At 64.4% G+C, this 24,759-nt stretch overlaps 1 protein-coding gene across 1 annotated transcript in view; it reads left to right on the top strand.

The window, feature by feature from the left end:
* The window catches only part of LOC130024690 (transmembrane protein 132C-like), a 112,297-nt gene that overhangs the window by 79,112 nt on the left and 8,426 nt on the right, over nt 1-24,759 (top strand). The window contains exons 5-7 of the mRNA XM_056115385.1: nt 262-1,111; nt 11,595-11,741; nt 21,535-21,721. Coding sequence (XP_055971360.1) covers nt 262-1,111; nt 11,595-11,741; nt 21,535-21,721 — 1,184 coding nt within the window. The remainder of the gene's footprint in view (nt 1-261; nt 1,112-11,594; nt 11,742-21,534; nt 21,722-24,759) is intronic.

The raw sequence follows: 24,759 nt of genomic DNA, 5'->3' as shown, positions 1-24,759 counted from the left end.
TGGCCACACTGCGACCCTCGAGTCTCAGCGTTTCAGCATCGTCTGGCCTGGAAGAGGCCCAAGTAACCACACTCTGCTCTCTCTCTCTCTCTCTCTCTCTCTCTCTCTCTCTCTCTCTCTCTCTCCCCCCTCCCCCCCTCTCTCCCTCTCTCCCTCTCTCCCTCCCCCCCTCTCTCCCTCTCTCCTGCCCTTTCTCTCTCTCCCTCTCCCTCTCCCCCCTTCTTCTCCCTCTTTCCCCCTCCTCCTCTGTCCCTCCCGCAGTGGCTGAGGCCCTCGCAACGGCTGCCTTCCCACCTTCTCCATCGCTGCCCGTGAGCTTCCGGGTGCTGGGAGCTGAGAGCGCCTTCTTCCTGCGGGCGAGCAGCCCCGACGCCCCACGCAACGCCAGCCCGCAGGCCCGGGCCCAGGCCTTCTTCCCCCTCCGCGCCCTGCGCCCGCCTGTGCTTCGCGCCAGCTATGGACCCTTCTCCGCAGAGCAGGAGGTGCCCCCCGAGCTCCTGCCGCCGTCGCCAGGCTGGCGGCTGCGCGCCCACGTCCTGCAGGAGCGGATCCACCGCGGCCGGCCGCGCGCGCACGTGCTGTTCCACGCGCTGGGCCGGGACTGGGCCGAGCCGGACCCCGGGGCCTCGCGGCTGCCCTGCGTGCGCGTCTTCGCCTTCCGGGAGACGCAGGCGGTGCGTGGCAGCTGCCGGCTCCGGGGCGAGCTGGGGCTCTGCGTGGCGCGGCTGGACCTGCCGGCCGGCTGGTTCAGCCCCCCGACGGCGCCGGCCGGCAGGAAGAAGCCGGCGGCCGAGCCCGCCGAGGGCAGCCCCGTGGAGCTCTACTACAGCCTGCCGGCCGGGGAGCCGCGGGCCGACTGCGAGGCCGGGGACGCCGGCCAGGACAGCGCCAGCCGGACAGGCCAGGGCGGCCGGGAGGATGCCACCTCCCGCCTGCAGAGACTCGGCACCGTCCACCTCTCCCGGGCCCCAGACAGCACCCGGCTCCGGGAGGTGCGTCTGGACGACAACGTGGTCATTCAGCTGCCGGCCAGACCTGCCAGGCGGGGGGACGTGGTCACAGCATCCATCGCCGTGGCCAGCAATGCCACCGTGGACCTCTTCATCCTGAGGTGGGTGCCTGGCGGGCCGCGGGGAGGGGGCTCGGCTCACCTCACCCCTGGCCAGTCTGACTTGGACGCCTGGACGGAACTGGCCCTGTTTCTTGCTTGGTGGCGTTTTCTTGTCCCCCTGGGTTCTCTGGCTCAGGCTGGAAGGAGACGGATTCCAGGGGGGTCCTCCCGCTTGGGGACTGCAGGCGGCTGCGTCGAGACCCCTAGGAAGGCCCAGGAGTGACCATCCCCGGTGGCCGAGCTACTGTGGGAAGTCGAACACCCTCATGGTGTGAGTTGAGCAGTCAGGGTGCAGCTCAGGTGAGGCGGCGGGGAAGGCAGTCATGGCCTGTGGCAGCCCCTCACAGGGACGGAAGTGCCCAGTGATCAGTACCAGGAGAAACTCTGGGTGCAGACCCCGGAGCCCGGCCTCAGTCACAACAGGCGCCCGGTGGCAGCTCAGAGCCCAAGATGCGGAACAGAAGGACGGTCGTCCTGGGAGGTGCCTCCCGGGGCCACTGCTGAGGCCCCTGTGCCCATCGGGCTGGCCGCATCCCGCTGACCCTGTGCCTGTTGCTAGCTCAGGCCCTTCGGACAGTGCCCCTGAGGCGTGGGGTTGTCTTGCGCCGGGTCTGGCCACTTCCCTCCTGCTGTCACTGAACAGACTGACCCCCGCGGCCTCCCGCACTGGCCTTGTGCCCGTGGCTAGGGCTGTCCCAGTGCTGCGTGGGTTGGGACCGCTGCAGGGTGATCTTGGTCCTCTCTCTAGGGCACCGTCCCCTCCATACTGCAGTCCCAGAGGCCCCAGGAGTGCATGGGTCAGTGTGGGGACAGCAGGGGTCAGTGTGGGTATGGGGACAGCAGGGGTCAGTGCGAGGGACAGCTTGGGTCAGTGCAGGGGACAGCAGGGATCAGTGTGGGGGAGAGTAGGGGTGAGCATAGGGGATGGCAGGGCCACAGGACTGCCCCTCCCTGGGAAGGGGTCCCCGTCTCAGGCTCATCGAACCAGCTCCATGCCCCAGAGTCCAGCACTGCAGCCCGCTGCTGGCCATGACCCGCCTGAACACCCTCTGTCCACTCTAGCACCGTGTGGCTGCAGCTGCTGTCCAATCCCCGGGTCCAGAGGTCATGGACTGCCTGGACCCCTCCTGCAGGGACGGAGTGGCCACTGTGTCCTGGGGCTGCCAGCAGCTGGCCAGCAGCACTGTGAGGTCCTGCCCCGCGTGTCCCCAGGCCATGCCTGTCCCCGCCTCGCTGCCATCCAGGCAGAGCTGTGTGGCACAGAGGGACCAAGGGAATCCCAGCAGCCTCCGGTCATGTTGGCCGGCACAGACCCCAGAGGCGCGGGGCCCCAGCACTCTAGGACGTAGGCCGTGAAGAACAGCCCGGGGGCCCGGGGGCCCAGGAGTGAGGCACCTGGCAGGGCCCCTGGGAGCCCTGAGATCGTTTCAGGGCAGAGGAGGTCAGGCAGCGCCCTGTCCATGGGCCCAGCACCCCATGTCCCTAGGCTGGGAGGCCACTGGCGGTGACACGACAAGGTCTGGGCTGGACCTCAGCCTGTGGGTCCAGTACAGAGGAATGACCACTGGGCATGCACACGTGCACACACACATACACACACACATACACATACATACACACAGTTATACACACATACATATATAACACACACTTATACACACAGTTATACACAAACATATACACACTTATACACCCACACTTATATACACACATATACACATACACATATATACACACATTTATACACATACATGCACTCACATACACACATACACGCACATATATACACATCACACATATATACATCACACACATGCACACACATACAAACACACACTTATATACACACACATACACATACATACACACACTTATACACATACACGCAACACACATTCACACACGCACATACAAACATACGCATTCACACACACACACCCGCACATACATACACATACACTCACACACGCGCGTGCGTGCACACACACACATACCCAGCACCCTCTGATCTCACTCCACACACCATGGCTGCCCCCTGCTGGCCATCAGAAGCATATGCAGAGCGGAGACAGGACTGGGCTAAGGCGCTTCTGTGCATGTGGCCTACCCAGGTCTGATCCCAGCATCGCACAGGGTCCCCCAAGCACTGACAGGGGTGATGCCAGAGCACTGACTGAGCCAGGAACAGGCCCTGAGCACTTCTGGGTGTGGAACTGAGCAGTACTGGGACCCAGGGGCAGGGCTGGGGGCTGGGTGATCCTGTGGGACCGTGGCCGGCCTCCTTAACACGCCCCTCTGCAGAGAAACGCGCCCCCCATCCTGTCTTCCACGGGCTGAGAGAAGCAGCGGGAGCCCAGAGACGCCGCGATTTAACCCAGGCGCATGGCACCAGGACTCACCCGCACCAGACACACTCCACTGGGCACACCCACCGGACACACCCCACTGGGCACACCCAACTGGGTACAGCCCCACTAGACACACCCCACTCAGCACACCCCACCGGACAAAACCCACTGGACACACCCCCACTAGACACACCCCACTGGGCGCGCCCCACCAGACAAACCTCACTGGGCACACCCCACTGGGCATACCCCCACCAGCCAAGCCAAGGGTTTCAGGGCTGGTGCCCGCTGGGACTCGGGCTGTGCTGTGTCCCATCAGTGGTGTACCCCCGCATGTCATGCCTGGGGACAAGTGTCTCCCCACAGTGAGCGTGTAAGTCAGGGTGTGTATGGACATAAGGGTCTGCTGCCCGCAGGCACCTGCCCTGGCAGACTGGAAAGTGTCCAGCTCACAGCTTGACTGACAGTGTCTCCCAGCCTCCTGGATGGCCCCTGGGGGTGGCTCCAGGCCACAGCCTCCGGAGACACTCGCGGGATGGAGGTGCCCATGCCCGTAGCTGGACTCTCGCTCTGGACAGCACCAGCACCGCGGGTGCTCAGGGAGCCTCCCCGCAGCCTGTCCGTGAGCTGAGAGCTTGGGTCGCTACTCCGGGCTCTGGGTGTGGGCACAGCGGGCTGGCCCCATCCGTGAGGCAGCGGGTCCCTGGTGGTCGGTGCCACGTCTCTGCCTAGGGGCCGCAGCCTTGGACAGTGCAGCCTCTGCCGGGCCCCTCAGCCCGTGTCTGGCCAGATGCCCTGGACAGGGCATCTCCAGGGCTGGAGCTGTCCACTGCGATGGCCAGCCCAGCTCTCACCGACCACGTCAGCACTGCCGCCACCCAGGCCTGGGCCTGAGCGGGGAGGGGCAGTGGGATGCGGGGCTCCTTAGGACCCCAGGAGCCGGGGCCGTGGCCAGGCCTGAAGGTGAGGGAGGAGGAAGGTGACTGTTCTCACGGCCCCCCTGGGCAATTGAGGTGCCCGCGGCCACCGAGGGCTGAAGCTCCGGCGCGGACAGGACGTCCTGAGGGGGAGATGCTCTAGACACACGCAGGCCCCGGCCTGTGTCCACGCTCCTCTGCTGAACCCTGACCTGTGTCCACTCCCCTCTGCTGACCCCAGACCAATCTCCAGGGAACCCCAGGACTGACCCCTCCAGTCCTCAGCACCGAGACCAAGCAGAGTCTCTGTCCACTCCCCCGTGGGGTGCCCACTCTCCCGGGCATCACTCTGAGGCTGATCTTCAGGGCGAAGGGAAGGGGCAGTTGGCTTCTTCCTGGGAAGGATGAGGAGACCTGTCCCTGGGGCCAGTGTCCCCGACCCTGGGCACCTCCAGCGCCCCAGCCCAGGACCCACCCCTACTGCCTTCTTAGCGGCTCCTGGCCAGGTCCCTGCGACCGGGCGAAAGGACCTGAAACCCTGAGCCCCTCAGACAGGAGCCAGACTCAGGCCAGGAAGTTGCCCCTGACCAGAGCTGTCCCCTGTCCCCTCCCCTGTCCCCCCGCCCCTGAGAGGCAGTCCCAGGCTGGTTACCAAGGAAACCAGACTTCCTTTTGCCTAAAACTGCAGCCAACAATGCAGCCAGCACTCAGCTCGGGGGCTGCGTCTCGGAGCATGTCCACTGTGTGGGTGCAGAGTGTGGTGGGCGTCTGGTGCTCCGTGGGCCGTGCCACCCCAAGGGACTCTGTCATGGAGAAGTCCGGGGCGCCTGGGGGAGCCACCCGGTGTGGCCAGACAGGGGGACAACTGGGGTGGCTGCAGCCCTGAGATGACACCCTGGGGGTCGCCGCGGGAGCTGGCCACAGGCAACCCTGCCGCGCCCAGCCCCCCAGGCCCCAGGACACGGCCTCACGGGGGGCACATGGGAGCCCTGGAGAAAGGCAGCGAGGGCCCAGCCCAAGCTCACGTGGGCCAGGGGCCGGCTTCAGAACCGTGGGCCTTCAGAACCATGCCGCGGCCTCTCCCTCCCCTCCTCTGCGAGCTCAGAGCCCAGCCCTGCCTCCCCGAGTCTCCTTGCTCCAGGAGCTTCTCTTTAGGGGAAGGTTCATGTCAAGGCAGAAATGCTCCTGACTTCTCCATTCGTGGCTCTCTGGGCACGCGGGAAGGCCCGCTGAGGCCAGCCGGGGCCCGACACCTTGCTGGTCATTTTTGCTAGAACTAGAGTGGCAAAGGTTCTGCTTTGGGAACAAACAGAAGAGGAAAGTTTTACACTTTGTTCCTCACCTGGGCCTGTGAGTCGCAGAAACCTTGGTCCATGGAAGGGGTTTCCGGGTTTTCCTGGCGGTCCAGAGCCCAGCCCGGACTCCCCATAGCTGGTGAATTGATCATCCCGGTAAAGGAGGCAGCCGATGCATCAGCGTCTTCCTCTTCCTCAGCCTTCCGCACCTCCAGGCCCATTTCTCATCACCTATTGTTTCGTGGCAGAAGATAAATACACCATCAGACTCGTATCTCAGTGCTGGCTAGAGCCTTCGCTCTCGGGGGAGCCTCTGCTCTGGGCCTGTGCAAACAATATTGATTTATGGAAGAGGAATTCCCGGGCGAGTCTCTATGATCAAACAGGTTTATTCCACGGGGGGGCAGGGGGCGAGGGGGGCCTGGGGCCGTCCATCACCCACTGCTCGATTGCCCTGGACTTACTGAACTTTCATGACGCCCCTCCAGAAAACCGTCTCAGCTGTCTAGTGTCCCCAGGCAGCCACGCAGACCCCGATGGCCCGAAGGAGCTCGCAACTGTGGGGCCCGGCAGGTACTGTAGGGGCAGAGCTGGCCAAGGGCAGCGGAGGCTAAGAGGCGGGCACTCCTGTGTCTTTGGCATGGCTTGGTTCAGAGGGGGTTGGACAGGGACAGCTGAAGGGATCGCAAGCAGAAGGACGGCCCTGCCCGCTTCCACCCGTGGCTGGGACAAGCTGGCGTCCTCAGCAGGGACACCTGGAGGAACCTCCCGCTCCTCTCAGGTGACTGAGCGCCCGGCTGTGACAGTGACACAGAATCTCATTGTCGAGACTACGGGTGAGGAGACCGCAGTGCTGAGGAGATGGTTCGGGGGTTGGGAGCGGGGGAGCCGTCCGTAACAGTCCCACGGAAACGCACACAGCGTTGGCCGAGGCTCAGGAAGCCACACGGAGAGGATGCGGGCGTGGCTGGTGGGCCAGCCCGGATTCAGCTCTGCAGGTTTCTGGTGCTTGTCCCCGACCCAGACCCGTGTCCAGGCAGTGCTGGCCTCACCTGGGTTCCCGGGGCCCTCCTGGCATCATCGCAGCTCTGATGTCAGAAATGCTGAATGTGGACGCGGGAACCTCGGGAGAGTCTCCGGTCCAACCTGGGGGATCTGGGCGTCCTGCAGGGGTCGGAGGGGGACATGCCACGCTACATCGTCCACGGAGCCGGGAGGAGGCCGAGGCCGTATTGGGGGGATCTAGGCCCTCCTGCCCGCTGGAGCATGATGAGGTGAGGGGGCAGCCGTGGGCTGGAGGGTTTGACTGGGAGGGGCAAAGCCAGGATGGGCTCAGGCTCGCCACAGGACACCCAGAGACGGACGGATGGACGGACGGACGGATGGAGTCTTATCCTGCCGGGTCTGCTCTGCAACGCTTCTGCAGCTGAAACTCCTGCTCTGGGAGAAACAGCTGCGTGAGAGGAAGGGCAAGGGGTGTGGGCAGGGCACAGAGAACGGTGGAACCCGGGCCCGTGGCTGAGGGACTCACTGCCTTCAGCGGCCGCTTGTTCACACGCCCCACAGCTGCCAAGGGGGTGGCCATACAGCTCACCACGAGCACCTCCGGACGCGTGGAACTCCAAGAACGTTTGCACATAGGAAGGGTAGAACAGCCACTGTCCATCAGGTCCACTGTATGAGACGTGTTAGTGCTCGCGGGCTCACAGTCCACGGCAGTGCTCATGTGGGCCGGCTGCCCCCAGGATCGCACTAACAAGGCCCCCCGGGGTCTTCGGGCCCCTGAGCGGCCACGGGCTCCCCCGCGTGGGCCTTCTGGGAGCTACTCCCCCGGCTCCTCCCCTGGGCAGCCCAAGCACCTGCTGTGCGTGTCCAGCCCAAGTCACCAAGTCACAGACACGCTGTGGAGGGCCCTGCCTCGGACTGTTCCAGTGCCCCTCACTGACTGGGAGGGCTGTGGGCCCTGACCTGGCCACCAAGGGAACTCACACCCCACCCGTCCTCTGGGCCCGTGTCTGGCTCATAGGGAAGGTCTGATGGAGGCCTGATTTGGAGGTCTGATGGGGGAGGCCTGATGGGGGAAGCCTGATGTGGAGGTCTGATGGGGAGGCCTGATGTGGAGATCTGATGGAGGAGGCCTGATGGGGAGGCCTGATATTAAGGACTCATGTGGAGATCTGATGGAGGAGGCCTGATGGGGGAGGCCTGATGTAGAGTCTGATGGGAGAGGCCTGATGTGGAAGCCTGATGTGGAGGTCTGATGGGGGAGGCCTGATGTGGAAGCCTGATGTGGAGGTCTGATGGGGAGGCCTGATGTGGAGGACTCATGTGGAGACCTGATGGAGGAGGCCTGATGGGGAAGGCCTGATGTAGAGTCTGATGGGGGAGGCCTGATGTGGAGACCTGATGTGGAAGCCTGATGTGGAGGCCTGATGGGGAGGGGCAGCCGGCAGGAGCAAGGGCAGCCTCTTCGCTGTCCCACATGCCCAGGTGTCAGGTGTGTGGTGTGGAGCCGTGGAGACGGCCCCGGGGGTGCTGCGGGTTTCGGCCTTCACCTCCTCCTGCAGGGAGCGTGGGCCTGGCAGGGTGGGCAGCGTGTGAAGTTCCAGCCGGCGGCCCCTCCCCATGACTGCCCACCCCCCACCCCCAGGCGCAGAGGACCCTGTGGCGGGCGCCTCCCTGCTGCCTCCGGCTGGCTGCTTCCCAGCACCAGCAAAGTGGGCCAAGGTGACGGGCAGCAAGTGCTTTGCAGGGGACGTCTGTGGCGACAGGGATGTCACCAGCTCCTCCACCCTCGACACGTGTAGATTCGCCTCAGGAGAGCTGATGCATGGTCGGAATAAACCCGCCCAGACACGTGCTGGAACCACGGCAGCCACTGGGACTCAGCTTGGAAAGGGGCGGGGGGTTGGGGGGAGCCCATGTAGCACCAAGCGAACACACATGCAGCACAGGGTCAGAGCACACCTGTAAGTACCCACAGGCTCATGTGCAGGGAAACATGTACATGTGCACACACACACACACATGCACACACATGCACACTGCAATCACATGCACACATATGCAAACACGCGTGCACACAACATGCAGCACAGGGTCGGAACACACCTGTAAGCACCCACATGCTCATGTGCAGGGACACGTGCACACGTGCACACAAGGAAGCACACACATGCACACGTGCGCACACTGCAGTCACACGCACAGATATGAGACACACGTGCACACATGCACGCCCATGTGCAGACACATGTAGACACAGAGTCACATGCAGACACGCATATGTACATGTGTGCATTCACACAAACATGCACACACATGTTTGTGTGGCTCACCTGGGCCATCCCTAGCATTGCTCAGTGGTTACCCACTCCACAGTGCTCTGAAGAGTTGGAGGGTCTGTGGGAGGTGGGCGAGCCCCAGGACCACCAGGCCAACCCCCTGTCGAGGCGGGAATAGCTGTCCCGCCAGCCAAGCACATGGAGCTGGACACCTGCAAAGCCTCACACGCATGCACACATATGTGCAAAGAGCATCACCCTTACGCGTGATGCTGCCTCCTCCAGGAAGTCCACCCAGCCTCTCTGCCATCAGGGGCCCCGGGCATCACAGCTGAATTGGGCACAGCCTGGCCGCCCAGAGCGGGCTGCATGGGAGCTCCCCAGCGTCAGTGCCCGCGTGGGGGGCACCGTGGCTCCCTGGCTCGAGAGTGAGGACCCGGGGGAGGAGTCGTCCTCTTCCAAGGCCTGAACCCTTTGTAGTGTCTCTCAGAAGCCGCGGCGGAGGAGCTCAGAAAGGAAGAATAACAACGACCCGCTCCAGCGCGACCTTGCCGCGACCCAAATTAAAAACCCATTTATCTGCTCTCCGAGTTTCACCTCGGAAAGTTCGCTCCTGGCAGCTGCTAATTAGAAGGGGAAGTGATCGGCATTCTAAGGCGCTGCCAGCCTCAGGGACGGGGCTGGGGGAGCAGCCCAGGAGCCCCCCGTGCAGGGGTGAGTCTGGGCGAGGCCCTGGGCCCCTGCCGCCCGTCTCAGCCCCCTCAGCCCCAGGGGGAGCCCCTGCCCTGATTTCAGGCACCTGCCTGCTTCCCACCCTACACCCTGACATTGACCAGGCAGAGGAGCTGGGGAGGGGCGGGGAAGGGCTGAAGCCCACCCCCTGCACTGCTTAGTGCTCCCTCCTGGGTCTCAGTGCTCCTCCTGGGTCTCTGTGCTCCTCCTGGGTCTCAGTGCTCCTCCTGGGTCTCTGTACTCCTCCCGGGTCTCTGTGCTCCTCCTGGTCTCTGTGCTCTTCCCGGGTCTCTCTGCTCCTCCCAGGTTCTCTGTGCTCCTCCCCGGTCTCTGTGCTCCTCCCAGGTCTCAGCGCTCCTCCCCGGTCTCTGTGCTCCTCTCGGGTCTCTGTGCTCCCTCCCGGGTGCTCTGTGCTCCCTCCTGGGTCTCTATGCTCTCCCAGAGCTCTGTGCTCCTCATGGTCTCTGTGCCGGCATCTGCCTGTCATGCAAGGCCCAGAGGACGCGGCTGTGCTTTGTTCCTGCCCTCAGTGCTCAGGGCCTCTGTGGCCCTGGCTCACTCGGCAGAGCCTGGGGGTGGCATCATGTCGGGCCCCATGTGAGGCCAAGCAGAGGAGCTGGGGCTTGGGCCAGACCCAAGGGCAGAAGGAGCACTGCAGGGCGAGGGGACGAGGCCACGCTGTGGGGTCTGCAGGTCCGAGACAGCCCAGCCCAGCATGTGCCATGGTACACAGCCCTGGCAGCCAGTGAGTCAGCCGAGCCAAGCAGTGTGGGGTGGCGGGAGGGTCCCGGGTGGGGGGTGGGGAGGTCCGGGCCTGCAGGTCCCACGGTGAGGCAGCACCGAGACCCCCACCGGGGTGGCCTCTAGGGCCCAGGCCCGCAAGGATGCGTCCCCTGGTGACGTGCCCATCCTTCCCGCCCCCCTGCCCCTCCCGCCCGCCCGCAAAACAGGCAGCGTGTTGCAGAGAGAGCTCAGTGGGCTCTGTCTGTCCTAGCTGGGACCCGACCACTCCATGTCGTCTGGGGTGAGCCGAGGACCTGCGGGGCCATGTGCACTCTGGGCCGTGTGCACTCCAGTCTGTATGCACACACGGCACAGCAGGCCCAGCATGGCTGAGTGTGGGATCCAAGGAAGTGCCAGACCCCGGGGCAGCCCAGCCTGGACCACAGCGGGGTGGGGGCTTCTTCCCTGCCCCCTCCCGGTCAGAATAAGCCCCCTGAGCACCCCCCCCACACACACCCCTCCTTCTCCCCTGTGCAGGAGATGGAAGGATGAGACCATTGATCGGTGGGGACTGTGGGGGAGAGGGAGGGCTGCGGCATGAGGGGGATGGGCCGCGGTGTGAGGGGCCACCATGGAGGACCCAGAAATGGGTTCAGACCCTCAAACTCAGCCTGTGGCTGCTGCTGGGAAATACTCAGAAGCTTCTGGAAAAGCTGGGCCTCCAGTGCAGCTGGAGGGGAGAGAAGGGGAGGGGAGGGGAGAGGAGGGCAGAGGAGGGGTCTGACCCATGGTGCTTCCCCGGCGTCCAGCACTGATCCCAACCACTCCCCAAGCTGTGCTGGCCTGTCCCTAAGGGGCCCCTTTGAGAAGGGACAGGAGGAGGAGGAGGAAGAGGAGGAGGAGGGGGAGAGGGAGGGGGAGTGATCACCCACGTCCTTCAGGGCCAGCCAGGCTCCCAGGTGGAGGCTGCACTGCCCAGTGTGGGTGCCCAGACCCTCTGCAGTAGCCCCAGGCTCAGGACAGCCCTCCCCCCTTCCCGGGACACACAACCCCCCTCCCAATCCGCACCCCTAGGGGCCCAACCCCTCCTCTGTCGGCCCCTCGGAGTCGCTGGGCTGGAAAAGCCACAAGTCACTGCCCGGCCTTCGTCCACGGACAGCACTGACCCGTGTCTCTGTCCACAGGGCCAAGGTCAAGAAGGGGGTGGACATCCTGAGTGCCCAGGCCAGCGAGCCCCGGCAGTGGGGCGTCAGGCAGGAGCCGGGGGATGGTGCACAGCGGGGTGGCATCGTGCTGGTGTGCCAGCGCCTGGCGCCTGGCGCCCGAGACCGGTAAGTGGCCATGGCTGGGGGGGGGGGGGGGGGGAGCGCTCGCTCAGGGCATCCGTGGACAGGAAGAGCCGGTGGGAAGAGGAGGAGAAACGGGAGGGGCGGGGCGGGGGCAGTTACGGGTCTGCGGGTGGGAGGCGGCCTCCCTGGGCCCGACAGGGCAGTGACTGGGCTGTGGGCGGCAGCAGAGGCCGCGGGACCTGGGCCCAGACACCCCGGTCAGGGCCACCCCAGCCCCTCCCGGCATTTCGCTTTCCCTGGGGTACCCCCCCCCCATTGCTCTCCGTGCCCTGGGCTGCCCCTCAGGCCCAGGATGAAGCCCGTGCCTTCACAGGGACCCCTGCCCTCCTCCCAGGGGCTGCCCCTGGACACTCCATAAGCCTGTGTCCCTCTGCTCAAACCCCGTCCTGCACACGTGCTCGGCTGGCCGGGTCCGGGGGCCTCGGCCTCTCCTAGTCGAATGCAGAGACCAGCTCACACTAACATCCTGGCTGTGAACTCTCACCCCGGCCAGCCGCCCGCATGGCCAGGGGCTGCTGTGTGTGTGTGTCCCCTTGCTTGACCCTCAGGCCCACAGAGCACGGCCTGGGTTGCAGGGTAAGCGGGTGAGGATGGGCCTCCCGGGAGCAGGACACCCCGAGGTGTGGGGATAGGGATGGCCTCCCAGGCATGTCCCGTGGAACCCCAGCGGCCTGGCGTGAGTGTCGCTGGTGAGCGCGGCCATGAAGGGGTGGGACAGGCTGCGGATGGTGTCGGACCCAGGCCAGGTCAGGGTGGGGGTGACCGACCTCCCCCCTTCCCTCCCTCCCCGGCCCCCACCCAGTAGGTGTCTGGGATTGCAAACTGCCCCAAAGTTGCCAGAACCCTGCAGCTCTAGTTCTGGAAGAAGGCAGCGGGATAGCAGCAGGCGTGCAGGTCCCCGTGGATGGAATATTCTAATAACTTCAGATTACTTGCGCCCGGCTTCCTGCCGCCCCGCGGCCCGGGGACAGTTTTCCCCGCCGCCCCTGTCCACGCCGTTCCCAGGTAACCCAATAACTCCCCGTCTCTCCTGCATATCGCATTAATTCTTCATAAGTGCCGCTGTTACTCCTCCCGCTCCGCTCCGCGCTGTGTTTCCTCGCCACGCGTGTAAACTAGGCCACTAAGCGGCCCCGACGCCCCATCATCCATCATGCCTCCAATTCCCCGCCCCGGGAGGCAGCGCGGAGGCTCGGGAGGAGGGCGGTCGCCTTGGAACCAGGGAGAGGGGCAGCGGAGACAGAGTGGGGGCCCCCAGGGGCCTCCAGGCCACCCCTTCCGACTGGCCGCTCACTCCTGTCCTGCCTCGTCAGATGCGCCCAAGGCGGCCCCTCCCAGAGTGGGCAGGACCCGGTGCCGGAGAGCCTCCAGCTGCGGCTTGGGGACCCACGGGCTCCTCTGTCCCTGTGTGCCAGGTGTCCAGGGCCTCTCCCAGGGGTCAGCTGAGAGCCGCCAGAGCCAGTCCCCGGGCCTGAGCCGTCCAGAGCAGAGGGGGTGGACACCCGAATGAACTCGCACACTGGCCAGGCTGGGGAGTGGCCGGCGGGGATGTTCTCCGTGGCGCTTATGGCGGATCCTGGGCTGCCCTGTGGTCACCTTAGAGTCTCAGAGTGGCTGCCCAGAGCCCTCGGAAGCGGCAGACCCAGACCTCGCGGTTCCCGGGAAACAGCCGCACTCGGCCCCTTCGGCCCCTCCCGGCAATGCGGCGTGGTGGCGCCGTGGCCAGCCCGGCCACAGCCCCTGGGCAGTCGGGGGCCGTGGGGAGGCGTAGGAGTCCCCGGCCCCCCTGCGCGTGGGGCTCTCAGTCCCCGTGTGCCCGCTGTGAGGCCGGCCTGCCCGCGCGCACACACGCTCTCCTGATAACCTCTGTTGTTCGGGGACCTTCTGACAGAACCTATTGACTTTTCCCGACCCTGAGAATATTGTTTCTTTTCCCATTTTATTTGAATGCATCGGGCTGGCTGAACCATTACCTGCACTTTGGAAATGCTTTAGTCGGCATCGACTGGTCTCTCCCGGGGGCGTGCCAGAGAGCCGGGGGCTGCTTCCCCTCCCCCTCCCCGAACCCGGGGCAGGTGCATCACGGCCTGGCTGGGCCCATCTCCAACCGAGCAGTCAGGCATCACGGCTGTTTGCCAGCCTGTGGCCGGGCCTGCAGGGAGCAGTGCTGGGAGACTCGGCCCAGGGCACCCTCGCAGGTCCTGCCTTGGCGCTGGGCTCATGGCTGCAGCTACTGGTTCCTCGCTTGCCCCAGGGCCTTTGCAGTCAGCATCTCCCTCCTGCCCTGGCCTTGAGAGCCCTCACCTCCGTGCAAGGAGCTGCAGCCTCAGCGTCCCCACAGCGGCCTTGGTAGCCCCCCCTGCGGCCACCCCTCCAGGAGACCCAGCTCTGCTGGGCAGGGCTGAGGTGACAGCACCACCTCCTGTCCTGGCTCTCGTGCCCTGAAGTCAGAGCCCACGGCCTCACGGACTGGAGAGTGCGAAGTCAGAGTCTGGGGCCCCCCACGGATTCCCCCAGTGAGCCCTGATGGACCCAACACCTTCCTCCTGCCTGAGTTTCTCGAGAGCCAGTTCTGGGGTCCCACCAGCCCCCTGTTCCGGACCTGTGAGCCCAGGGAGCCTGAGACCCCCGTGCCGTGGAGTGTGGAGGTGACAGATGGCCAGGTCAGCGCCCGGGGGGGCCAGGGGGCGGGGGGGGGGGGGAGGGACAGGGCCTAAGGCTCCGTGCGGGGGTCCAGGTGCCCTGGAGGTGGCAGTGTTGACCCCAAGAGAGCTCTGCGGAAGGCGTGCAGGCGTGCGGGATGCGAAGTGACAGCGGCATGGGGGGGGGGGGGACCAGAGGCCAGCCCGGCTGAGGGCCAAAGACTGGATGGGAGCTGTCTGGCATCCCTCTGCTGTCCGCGGGTGCTGGGCCTAGGGAGGGGCCGCGTCCCCCTGACACTTCTCCTAGTGGGGGGTCTGGGGTGTGGGGAGGAGAGGGGCTGGGCGAGGCAGGCTGGTCCCCCTCCCACCTGGCCATGACTGAGCCCTGGGCTCCCCGGCAGCCGTGTTGGGGAGTGAAAGCTGACAGGTAATTCGGTGAATCGCGACAGGCAGCCAACATCTGTTGAGGGTGATAAAATTCAAGGGGTTCCATTGTTCCCGGGGAAATTTCGTTACGCGGGGCCCGGATTAATTTTTCATTGTCTTGGTTAAACGAGGATTGCTTACCCAGCTGTCGCCGCAGAGCTCTGATTACATTCCGGCTTCTGCCAAGACCAGGGAAGGAGAGAGAAAGTTAAATAAAGCCTGGGCTGACTTGGGATGGGCGGGGCCCGCACGCGGCCCCTGGACCCCCCATGCCTGACAGACTGAGGGCTCGGGGAGCAGACAGGCCACAGACACAGCTGGGATCTCCCGATGGGCGCCACGGAGAAGGGGGGGGGGAACACCGCCTGCAGGGCCAACACGCACACACACACATGCACTAGCATGTGCATGCTCGCACAAACGCTCAGGCGTGCCGGCTCCCCCTGGGGCCAGGAAAGCCACAACCGGCTGTCCTGGGGCCCCTCACAGCCAGCACCCAGGCGCCTGCCCTGGTCCCGAGGCCACAGGGATGCTCCCGGCTGGCTGTGCCCAGGACCCCCACCACACACACACATGCACGCACACACACACGCGCGCGCACATGCGCACACACGCACACACATGCACACACGCACACACATGCACACACATGCACACACGCACACACACACGGGCTGCGAGAAGCATGTGAGCGAGCAGACTGCTGCCAGCCGCTGCCCCTCCGGGCTGGTGGCTCTAAGAGTCCCCCCAACCATGCCTCAGGAGAGCATCTGTCTCCATCCTTCTCTCTTGTGAACAGAGGCTGCGTGTGGGCGAGGAACTGGGTCAGGCCTGGGAGCTGCCCCAGGACCCCCCGGCCTGTGTGTGTGTGTATGTGGGGGCAGCTCCCGACACTCAGAGTCGCGGCCATAAGCCAGCGGCCCCTCTCCTCACCTGTCCTGTGCTCTGACCTGCCTCCCTCAGCCCTCCGGTCTGAGCACCGCCCCTGGTCCAGGTTTGTGGTTTGCAAATTGTCCATTGTTTTTAAATTAAGCAGAAGTAGTTAATAACTAAAGATTAATAACTAAAGTCACCATCGTGGCTGCAAATAGAGATGATGGAGACAGAGGCGTGCCAGCCCCCCCCCATACACACACACACACACACAGGCACACACACACAAGCATACACACGAACACATGCACACACACACATACACGCACACGCGCACACGCTGAGTCCTGCCCGCAGGATGGGACCCGGCTGTCCCAGAAGAGTCTGGCACCTTCTCGCTGAGACGGGTGAGTCCTGGCCACCCATCTCTGCAGGGGCCTCTGTAACCCAGCTGGCGTGTGGACGCTTACTGTTGGCCCACCCGGCCCATGGATGCTCACCGTTGGCCCACCCGGCCCGTGGACACTCACTGTTGGCCCACCCAGCCCGTGGACGCTCAGTGGCGCCATCACTGCTTCTTCGCCATCTCCTGATGAGTTTGTCGGGAAACCCTCCCCACGTGTGTGGGAAACATGAACGGGCTAGAGGGTGACTGACCCTTCAGGTTGGAGCCCTCAAAGCCGCAGGTGACGGCTCTGCCCTGCGGGTTTCCAGCCTGTGTTTATCTCGAGAGCAAGAGAAGGGGGTTCCCTTGGACTGGGCAGCGCGTCTGGGGAGACCCCGAGGCCCAATCAGGCGGGGCCCCTGGGTGCCACCTTCCTCGTCCTGCCCTTCACAGTGTCCCTCGGGGCCCAGAGCCGCTGAATAATCATAGCCCCCTTTAACTATATGCTGTCCGGATGGAACATATGTTACACGTCTGTGGCCTCCTTTGCAGACCAGAGTGCGCTCTGCTGGCTGGAAGGACCCTGAGCTTCGGGAGAAGGGGTTGTGGCTGGTGTTTCCCACGATTACACAAGCAGCCTCCTGCAGCCTCTTTAGTCAAATATTTAGGAAGACGTGCGAGTGTGTTTTCTCCGCTCTGGTTCCCTCTCGGTGGTGAGGGGGTGGACATGTGGGGATGGGGAGTCCTGCTCGGTCCCCGGACAGTGCTCGGAGCTGCGGGCAGGATAGGTTCACGCCCCATCCTGGCCTCTGTCTGCAGCTGTGGGATGCGGGATGCCCAGCTGTCCCCTCCTCACTGGACCCACACTGGGGGCCGAGACCCCCACTCTCGGTCCTTGCTCTGAGCATTCTCGGAGCCTCGTGTCCGGGGTGCCATGGTGTCACCTAGATGCGTCCCGTAGGATGACTCACACCCTCCCCAACTCCGGCCCACGTCCAGGGCGAGCTCTGGCAGGGCGCCCCCAATTCGTCTGTTGGAACATTGGTGCTCCAACAGCCCCTGAGGAGGGCTACAGCGTGCGCTGGGGCCGCTGGAGCACCTGTCCCAGGGGGCATCCAGGATCCTCAGGCAGCCACAGGCAGAGGAGAGGCTCGCCCATGGCCCCTGCTGGCACCAGGTCAACCCAGCCTCCCCTCCCCAAACCACCCTCCATGGGCCCCAGGGCCTTTGCATGTGCCACCCCTCCAGCATGTCTCTGTCCTGGCTTCATTTAGACTCAGATGGTGCATCTGTGGCCTACGTACCTCCCTGCAGCCCCACGACACACCTTCCCCATACAGCTCGAGCGTTGCTGGACCCACTTTCTCGTGTCCCCTCTCCTTGTTTCTGCCATTCCTCCATCACCCCGAACCCGTCCTCTTTCATCTCCAGGTGCTGAGGGGGCCCTGGCACCAGAGTCTGAAGCTGCTGGTGAAACGTGGCCAGCCTCTGTGGAGGGATGGGGTGAGGCCCTCCCGCCTCCTGCCACCTCTCAGTTCGGACAGTTGCTGGCTGCTACTGCTACCCATCAGGGGTCAGTTGCGGTTGGTGGGTCTCAGTCCTTGCAGGGAGCCATGTACCCTAGGTGAGCCTGAGCAGACCCAGTGAGGGGGGGGGTGCGGATGGATGGTGGGTGGATAGATGGGTAGATAGTGGATGGATGGAAGGTAGATTCATGGATGATGGATACATGGTGGATGGTGGATGGTTGGTGGGTGGATGAATGGATGGATGGGTGGATGGGTGGGTGGGGGGTGGATGGATGGATGGATGGATGGGTGGAGGGATGGATGGGTGGATGGGTGGAGGGATGGATGGGTGGATGGGTGAATGAATGGGTGGGTGGGGTGGATAGGTGGTTGGTTGCGTGGATGGGTGAATGGATATGTGGATGGATGAATGGATGGGTGGGTGGGTGGATGGGGGGATGGATGGATGGGTGGGTGACTGTGGATGGATGGATGGGTGGATGGGTGCGTGGATGGGTGGATGGATGGATGAATGGATGGATGGATGGATGGGTGGATTGATGAATGGGTGGGTGGGTGTGGATGGGTGATGGGTGCGTGGGTGGGTGGATGGATGAATGGATGTGTGGATGGATGGATGGATGGATGAATGGGTGGATGAATGGGTGGGTGTGGATGGGTGGGTGCATGGATGAGTGGATGGGTGGATGGATGGATGGTTGGATGGATGGATGGATGGATGGATGGGTGGGTGAATGGTAGATGGATAATATATGGGTGGGTGGATGACTGGATGGCAGGTGGATGGACAGCATGTGTTGGCTGACTGATAGGTGGGGGCTGAGCAGAGACCACTGGGTGCAGCCGGCCACCCCCTCTCAGTTTTCGTATCCCACCTCTCCTTGCTTCCCGGGGCCCTCGGCTCCGTCCCAGACCCTGACTGTGAGTCAGACTCTTGCGTGGCTGATCCAGCCCCTTCATCCTGTACTTACAGGGGCTCAAGGTGTGGGGCCCTCTCCTGCCTCCTGTGGTGTTTGGGACCCAGAGCGCGACTGTCCTGGCTGAGGTCCAGCGGCCCTGTCTCTGCTCCTCAGACCCGCCTGGTCCTGCTGGAGAGGCTGATAGCCCGGTGGATGTGGGGCCGATGTCCCCCTGCCCAGCCGACTCAGTCTCCTGCGTGTCCGCAAAATGGCCGAGCGACCATACTGTGCCGGGGTGGGCGAGCTCGGGCAGTGTCTGCAGCCCTGAGCAGGGGCTCTGCACTGGGTGCCCCCAGAGCCTCTGACTTGGGCCTGGGCAGGTCGTGGGCACGGCCAGGGGGCTGCATCCGCTTCCCTCTGCCTATGAGGCCCCGGTTGCCCGACCCAGTCTCTCCGCGCCTTCTCGGGGCACTTCTCGCGTCAGAGCTGGCCGGCTGGGGGAGGGGCCTCTCGGCTCCCCAGCAAACACCCCATGCGCCCCTCCCCTGCACGTGGCCCCCACTCACCATCTTTGGGACCAGCAGCTAGGACCCGCATGCCGTGCGCCAGGGTGTCCGGCAGCCAGTGAGCCTGCAGCTGAGAGCACTGGCCTTGAGCACTCTGGGCAGTGCGTGCTCAGGGCTGACTCCCCGCCTGTCCACTCCCCTGGCCACGCCCCCCAGGGGGATCGTGAGTGACGCCGGGGTGGGGTCCAGGCTCGGCTAGACCCGCTAGACCCAGGCCAGCCGGAGCCTCCCATTCCTCAGTGGCAGCCCTGGGCCAGGGCGAAGCTGAGCTGAAGTCACAGGGCCTGGCTGTCCCCGTGGCCTTGTCGGGCTGGTGGGTGCTCAGAGTCGCGGTGCCAGGGCCACATGGCACTGAAAATCTGGGTGGGGGGGTTGCCTGGGCCACAAGCTTGAACCCCAGCTGCTTCCCCCAGGTGTGACGTTGCCATTTCTTTATTGGGGCAGCCTCCCTCAGCAGTGCTCAGGGACCACCAGGGCTCAGCTGCTGGTCGTCAGGGGCATTGGGCTCAGGGCTCGTCCGCTCCCCCACCTGCCAGACGCTCTGTAGACTCTGCCATGCTGCCCCCCCCCAGGCGTCCTTGGGAGCCCCCCAAGCCCACCCCAGATGGCTGCAGGCCCCACGTCAAACTCCAGGCCCTCACCAAGGTGGAGAGGTGCAGGGCTTGGGGGTCCTCCTGGCCCCCCCTGGGCTGCGGCCAAGGTCCACTCGTGCTTGCCAGTGTCCACACGCGGGTGACGCTCCCTGGGCAGACTGCTGGTGGCCGGGAGGGAGGCATGTGGGGGGCCTCGGGAGGACCAGGCCTGCCCACCTGCTATGATCTCCGGGGCTTCCCAAGGCCGCGTGGGCGCTCCTCCCGGGACGGGCCTCCATGGGCGACATCCCCCGCCCGGCATTGAGGCCAACGCTGCGCCCGGCCCTTCCTGCTGTCAGTGTCAGGCTCAGGGATAAAGGGGGGAAACAAACCCTGAAGTCCCAACTCTCCATCCGACCTGGGCAGCCTTCGGACACTCCCCGGGCCCCCGGAGTGCTATGGACACGCAGCGGGAAGGTGCTGGCCCTCCCACCCCCACCCTGCCTGGCCCATCGCCTGCCCAGCGCGAGGCCCCGTGGGGTACAGAGATGGAGACGCCGTGAGCCAGTGCCGTCTCCCCAGTCCCCAGGGGCGTTTGCCGAGTGTCCACCCTCTGCCCGTCAGAGGTGATTTCTGCTGGCCACGTGGCCGCCGGCCGAGCCATTTCAGCCCCTCAGCTCTCTCGGGCGCGGGGCCACGGTGCTGACGGGGTCAATGGGACTTTCTAATAACGCATCTCCCGGAGGGGCCGTGAGTGTCCTTTGCCTTCATGAAATACACATGAGCTCAAATGGGCAAAGCAGGCCCGGCCGTGCCCCTCGGGCCGGCTCCCGATCGCAGCTGATCTCTTCATCTTGTTAGCGGGGTCCCTCGCGGCATTCAGCGTCTGCCAGGCGGGGAGAGGCCCCCCCGTGCTCGGGGCAACGACTCGGGCGCGCCACACACCTCCGACTTCATTTTCTTACGAGATGGAGTTGAGCAGCTAAGAGGTCGGGCAAATTGGGTTTCCAGTGGTCCAAACTTTATTGTGACGATTGAGGGAATTTATTTGCCTTTGAGTAAGAGCTTTTGTAAAGCCAATTTTGAAATTTTCTTTCAAGACTTACTGCAATAAATCTACACTATTGATTTAGCAAGCGGTGCTTCCCGGCCGCCCGCGGGTCGCCTGAGTGCTGAAATCCCTCTCCTCATTTCTCCAACGGGGTCATCAGCCGCGCGGACTGGGCCCGCCGGCAGAGGCCCTGCAGGACCCGCTGACCCCGTCCCTGCGGGTGGCCGGTCCCGGCCGGGTACAGCCACAAGCACACCTTGCTCCAAAGCTGGTGACCCTGGATGAGGGACGGGCCCGGGAATGGCGAGAGACGCAGCCCACCTCTGGCTCCTGGGCCCTTCCCGGCGCTCTCTGCAGGCCCCACGGGTGGCCGAGCCCGGTGACACTGGGCCCGCCAGCTTCCATGCCAAGGGCGCTAGACTGAGGCTTCGCTCGCCCTGTGAGAGGCAGGTGATGGGCAACCTTGTGGCCAAGAGGGCAGAGGCGGTCAGTGCCCACAGACCCCAGCAGGCACGGCTGGGCAGCTCCACTCAGCCCCTAGGGGCCACATGAAGAGTCCCGGGCCCTGCTCAACACCTCGTCGCGCCCGGCCTCCCGGCTCCGACCCTCTCCCTCACCCCTGTCCCTCTCCCTCTCCCTCTCCATCTCTCTCCCTCTGCCTTTCCTTCTTTCTCTCCCTCTCCCTCTCTCCCTCTCTCGTTCTCCCTCTCCCTCTCTCTCTCTCTGTCTCTGTCTCTCTCCCTCCCTCCCCCCTTCCCTCCCTCCCTCCAGTTTATAACTGTCCTTCCAGGACCCAGAACCACTTCCAGCCCTTGTCTTTGGCCCCTTTCAGAAGCAGTGTCCAGCCCAGTGAGGTGGCTCGGGTGAACTTCGAGGTCAGCAGCGGCATCAGCAGTGCGCCTGGGGGCCAGCCGGTCACCTGGGAGGTGGAGTACCCCCGGGACAGGATCATCAGCGTCGCTGTGTCCAACATCTTCACCAGCCAGCAGGACCTAGTGGCCGTGGTGCCCCTGGCCATGGTAAGCGCGTAGGACTCGGCCCCTGTTTCCTGGGAAGTCTGTGACCCCGGGGCCAGGGCGCTGCAGCTGCTGGTCACTGTGTGCCCCTTGCCCCGGCATCCTTGCCCCAGCCCAGACACAGCCCCAGCCCGGCCCCCGCAGCCCTGCACGCCCAGGGGCAGGTCTGTGCTGTGTTCTTTGTACCGTCCTGAGGGTGCCCAGCCCATCTAGAGGTGACCGTTCCCGGGGCTTCCTGCCTCGTGCTGGCCTTGGGCACACTAACAGGGAGTCCTGGACCCCGACAGTGGGAGCCAAGCAGGGCCCTGAGCGGACTCAGTCCACTGAGGACATGGCCAGGCTGAGGACAGAGCCCAGTGCAGGGTGGCTATGACCTTGCTGTGGCCCTGCCTATGTCCACTGTGGGGACATGCTTTTCCCGCATACGGGGGACAGCCCTGAGCCCGACTGGGAAGCTGTGGATGGGACACACAAGTCAGAAATGCTCTGACCCCTGACCTCTGACCTATTACCTCTGACTCCTCTGTCTCGGGTGCATTTTAGTCTGTTCGGAGAGTCGGACCGAGGCGCAGGGCAGCCTGGCAGGGGGCCATGTTCACCGGGGCGGGTGTGGGGGCGGCTCGCCAGGTCGGGGGGCTTCCAGGCCACTAATTCCGGGCTGGCCTGGCCCAGCGAGGGGCGGTCAGGTGGGGAGGGGCCCATGGTGAGACCCTCAGGCTGTGCCCCACCGATGCGGCCCACCCTCCCGGGCACTGCTGGGCATAGGTGCCGCCCAGAGTGGATTCTCGTTTCTCAGACCCCAGACGGGGAGAGACCATGGGGGACGGGCGCTGGCCACGGGCACCATCCACGGGCACTGTCCACTCCCCGCTCCTGAGGTCCAGGGCCCCCGGTGCCGCCCGGTTTTGCATGTTGGGGTCTCCAGGGGACCGGCCCCCTTGGGGCCAGCCACACAATGGCCCCAGAGTAAATGATGACGAGTCGTCCTGTGGGCGGCAGGGAACCCACAGGTGGACTCGAGCCCCGGGAGGCCGCGTCTGTGCCAGGCTGAGCTAGACCCCTGTGGGTCTCTAAGCATCCAGCTCGGAGTGTCCTTGAGCGGCCCAGCTGCTGCCTGGCCGGGCCCTTCATCCCCGGGGCCACTGGAGCCCGAGTGAGCCAGGCTGATGGACGGATGAGCAGACAGGTCACAGCGCAGGGGCCTGGGGGTACCCGACCGCCCTCCTGCTTCTTCCCTGCAGGGACCCGCCTCTCCCTCAGGCTCCTCAGGCTTGGCCCGAGAGCCTGCATAGCCCCGTGACTCCTGCTTTGGCCGTGCTGGGTCACCTGGGGACTGTCACCGCAGCTGAGATTTGAGGCATCCATGTGCCCCTCCGAAGGGGCGGGTGGAGGCGGGGTCTCTTGGAAAACACATCCCGGCGTTCACGGTTCCTCTCCCGAGCCCTCCCGCCGAGCAGCGCAGAGTGAACTGAACCAGGGACACATCCACATCCCCGGAGCAAGGGCTGCAAGTCACTGGCCAGTCAGCCTGAAAGGCCGTGCGGCCGGCTTCTCGGCGACGCACGCTCCTGCCAGCCAGGAGAGTATAAATCACCATCTGTGGCCTCATCAGCCCTGCAGTGGGAGGGAGCTTCCTGCCTCAAGCCCCCCGCAGGGGCTGCTGTGGGGAGACCAGGGTCCCGCCTGCTAGCCCGCCCTGAGGAAAGAGATGGAGCTAACGGTGGCTTCCCAGAGTCAGGTGGGCATGGGCTTGAACATGAGATGTCAGAGCAGCGAGATAAGAATCAGATTGTCGGGGGCCGGAGAGACAGGACGCGAGTGGGCTCACGCCTTGTACGCTGCCAACCAGGGCTCAACCCCGGAACACCCCGGGTGCCCCCAGAGTTCCACCAGGAGGATTCCTGAGCACTGCTGGGCTCGGACCCCCAAAAAGCAAAACGACAAAAAGAAGCCAAGAGACAACTCCTGGCCTCGTCCAGCTCGAGACGGGGCTTCCTGCCCGCGGAGATCCGCCCCTCGCCCCACCTGCCTGCTGGGGCTCCAGATGCATGACAGGTGGTCCCTGGAGAATGGAACGGGGCACACTGGGGCTCGTTCTGGACTCGGGGATCTCCGTGCCCCAGCCCAAGGCCCCATGCAGCCCTCAGGACACCCAGAATTTCTCCCAGCCCGAAATGCAGCCGGGACGCTATTTGGTTTGATTTTGGTTTTTGAGTCCCCCGGGGTGGGGACGCGGCGGGTCTGGGAGAGAGACATCCAGGATAGGGAGAGCAGCTGGTGACCCTCCCCTCGTGCCCCCAAGGCAGCGCCCTGCCCTGCCCCTCCCCCAGCCCTGCCTCTTTTCTTCCCAGACTCGTACCACCCTGTCAGCCGCTGAGCGTAGACCAGGGACTTGGCAACCGGATTACAGCTTTAGCTTCTCAAAATTAAATCCGCAAAGCTGGGCCAGGCGTGGGGGGACGGAAGCGTTTCTCTGTGGATTTGCAGAGGGTCCCTTGACCCCGAGCACGCGGCCGCCCGGGGCAGGGTGCTGGCGCCGGCTGGCTGCTCCCTGGGGTTCTGGCCGCCCGCGCTCCTGAGCAGGAGGAAGGGATTCGATGTGGCTTTGCAGCGGCCCCAAATCTCATTACTCAGACTGCGCTTTCTGCTAGAGACAGAGGCACAATTTTTTAAAATTTATTTTTATTTTTTGCTTTTTGGGTCACACTCGGCGTTGCTCAGGGGTTCCTCCTGGCTCTGCACTCAGGAATCACTTCTGGCGGTGCTTGGGGGACCAGATGGGATGCTGGGAATCGAACCCGGGTCGGCCGCGTGCAAGGCCAACACCCTCTCTCTGTGATATCACTCCAGCCCCATAAGAGGAGCGATTTCAAGCCCCCCTGGACAGTTAGCGGGGGTCCAACGTGGAGTACCGGACACCACTGTGTGGTCACATGGACTCTGGGCCACTGGCCAGTATCTCGCGGCACCCACTTCCACGCTGTGCCTGAGCCCGCCTCTGTCTCCCTCCCTCCTGGCTCTCTGTGGAGGCGGGGGGGGGG

This window comes from Sorex fumeus, unplaced genomic scaffold (assembly GCF_029834395.1).
Source record: "Sorex fumeus unplaced genomic scaffold, SorFum_2.1 ptg000029l, whole genome shotgun sequence".
NCBI classification, from domain to species: Eukaryota; Metazoa; Chordata; class Mammalia; order Eulipotyphla; family Soricidae; genus Sorex; species Sorex fumeus.
Note: the sequence above shows the minus strand (reverse complement) of the source record. Positions and strands in the feature narration are given on the sequence as shown.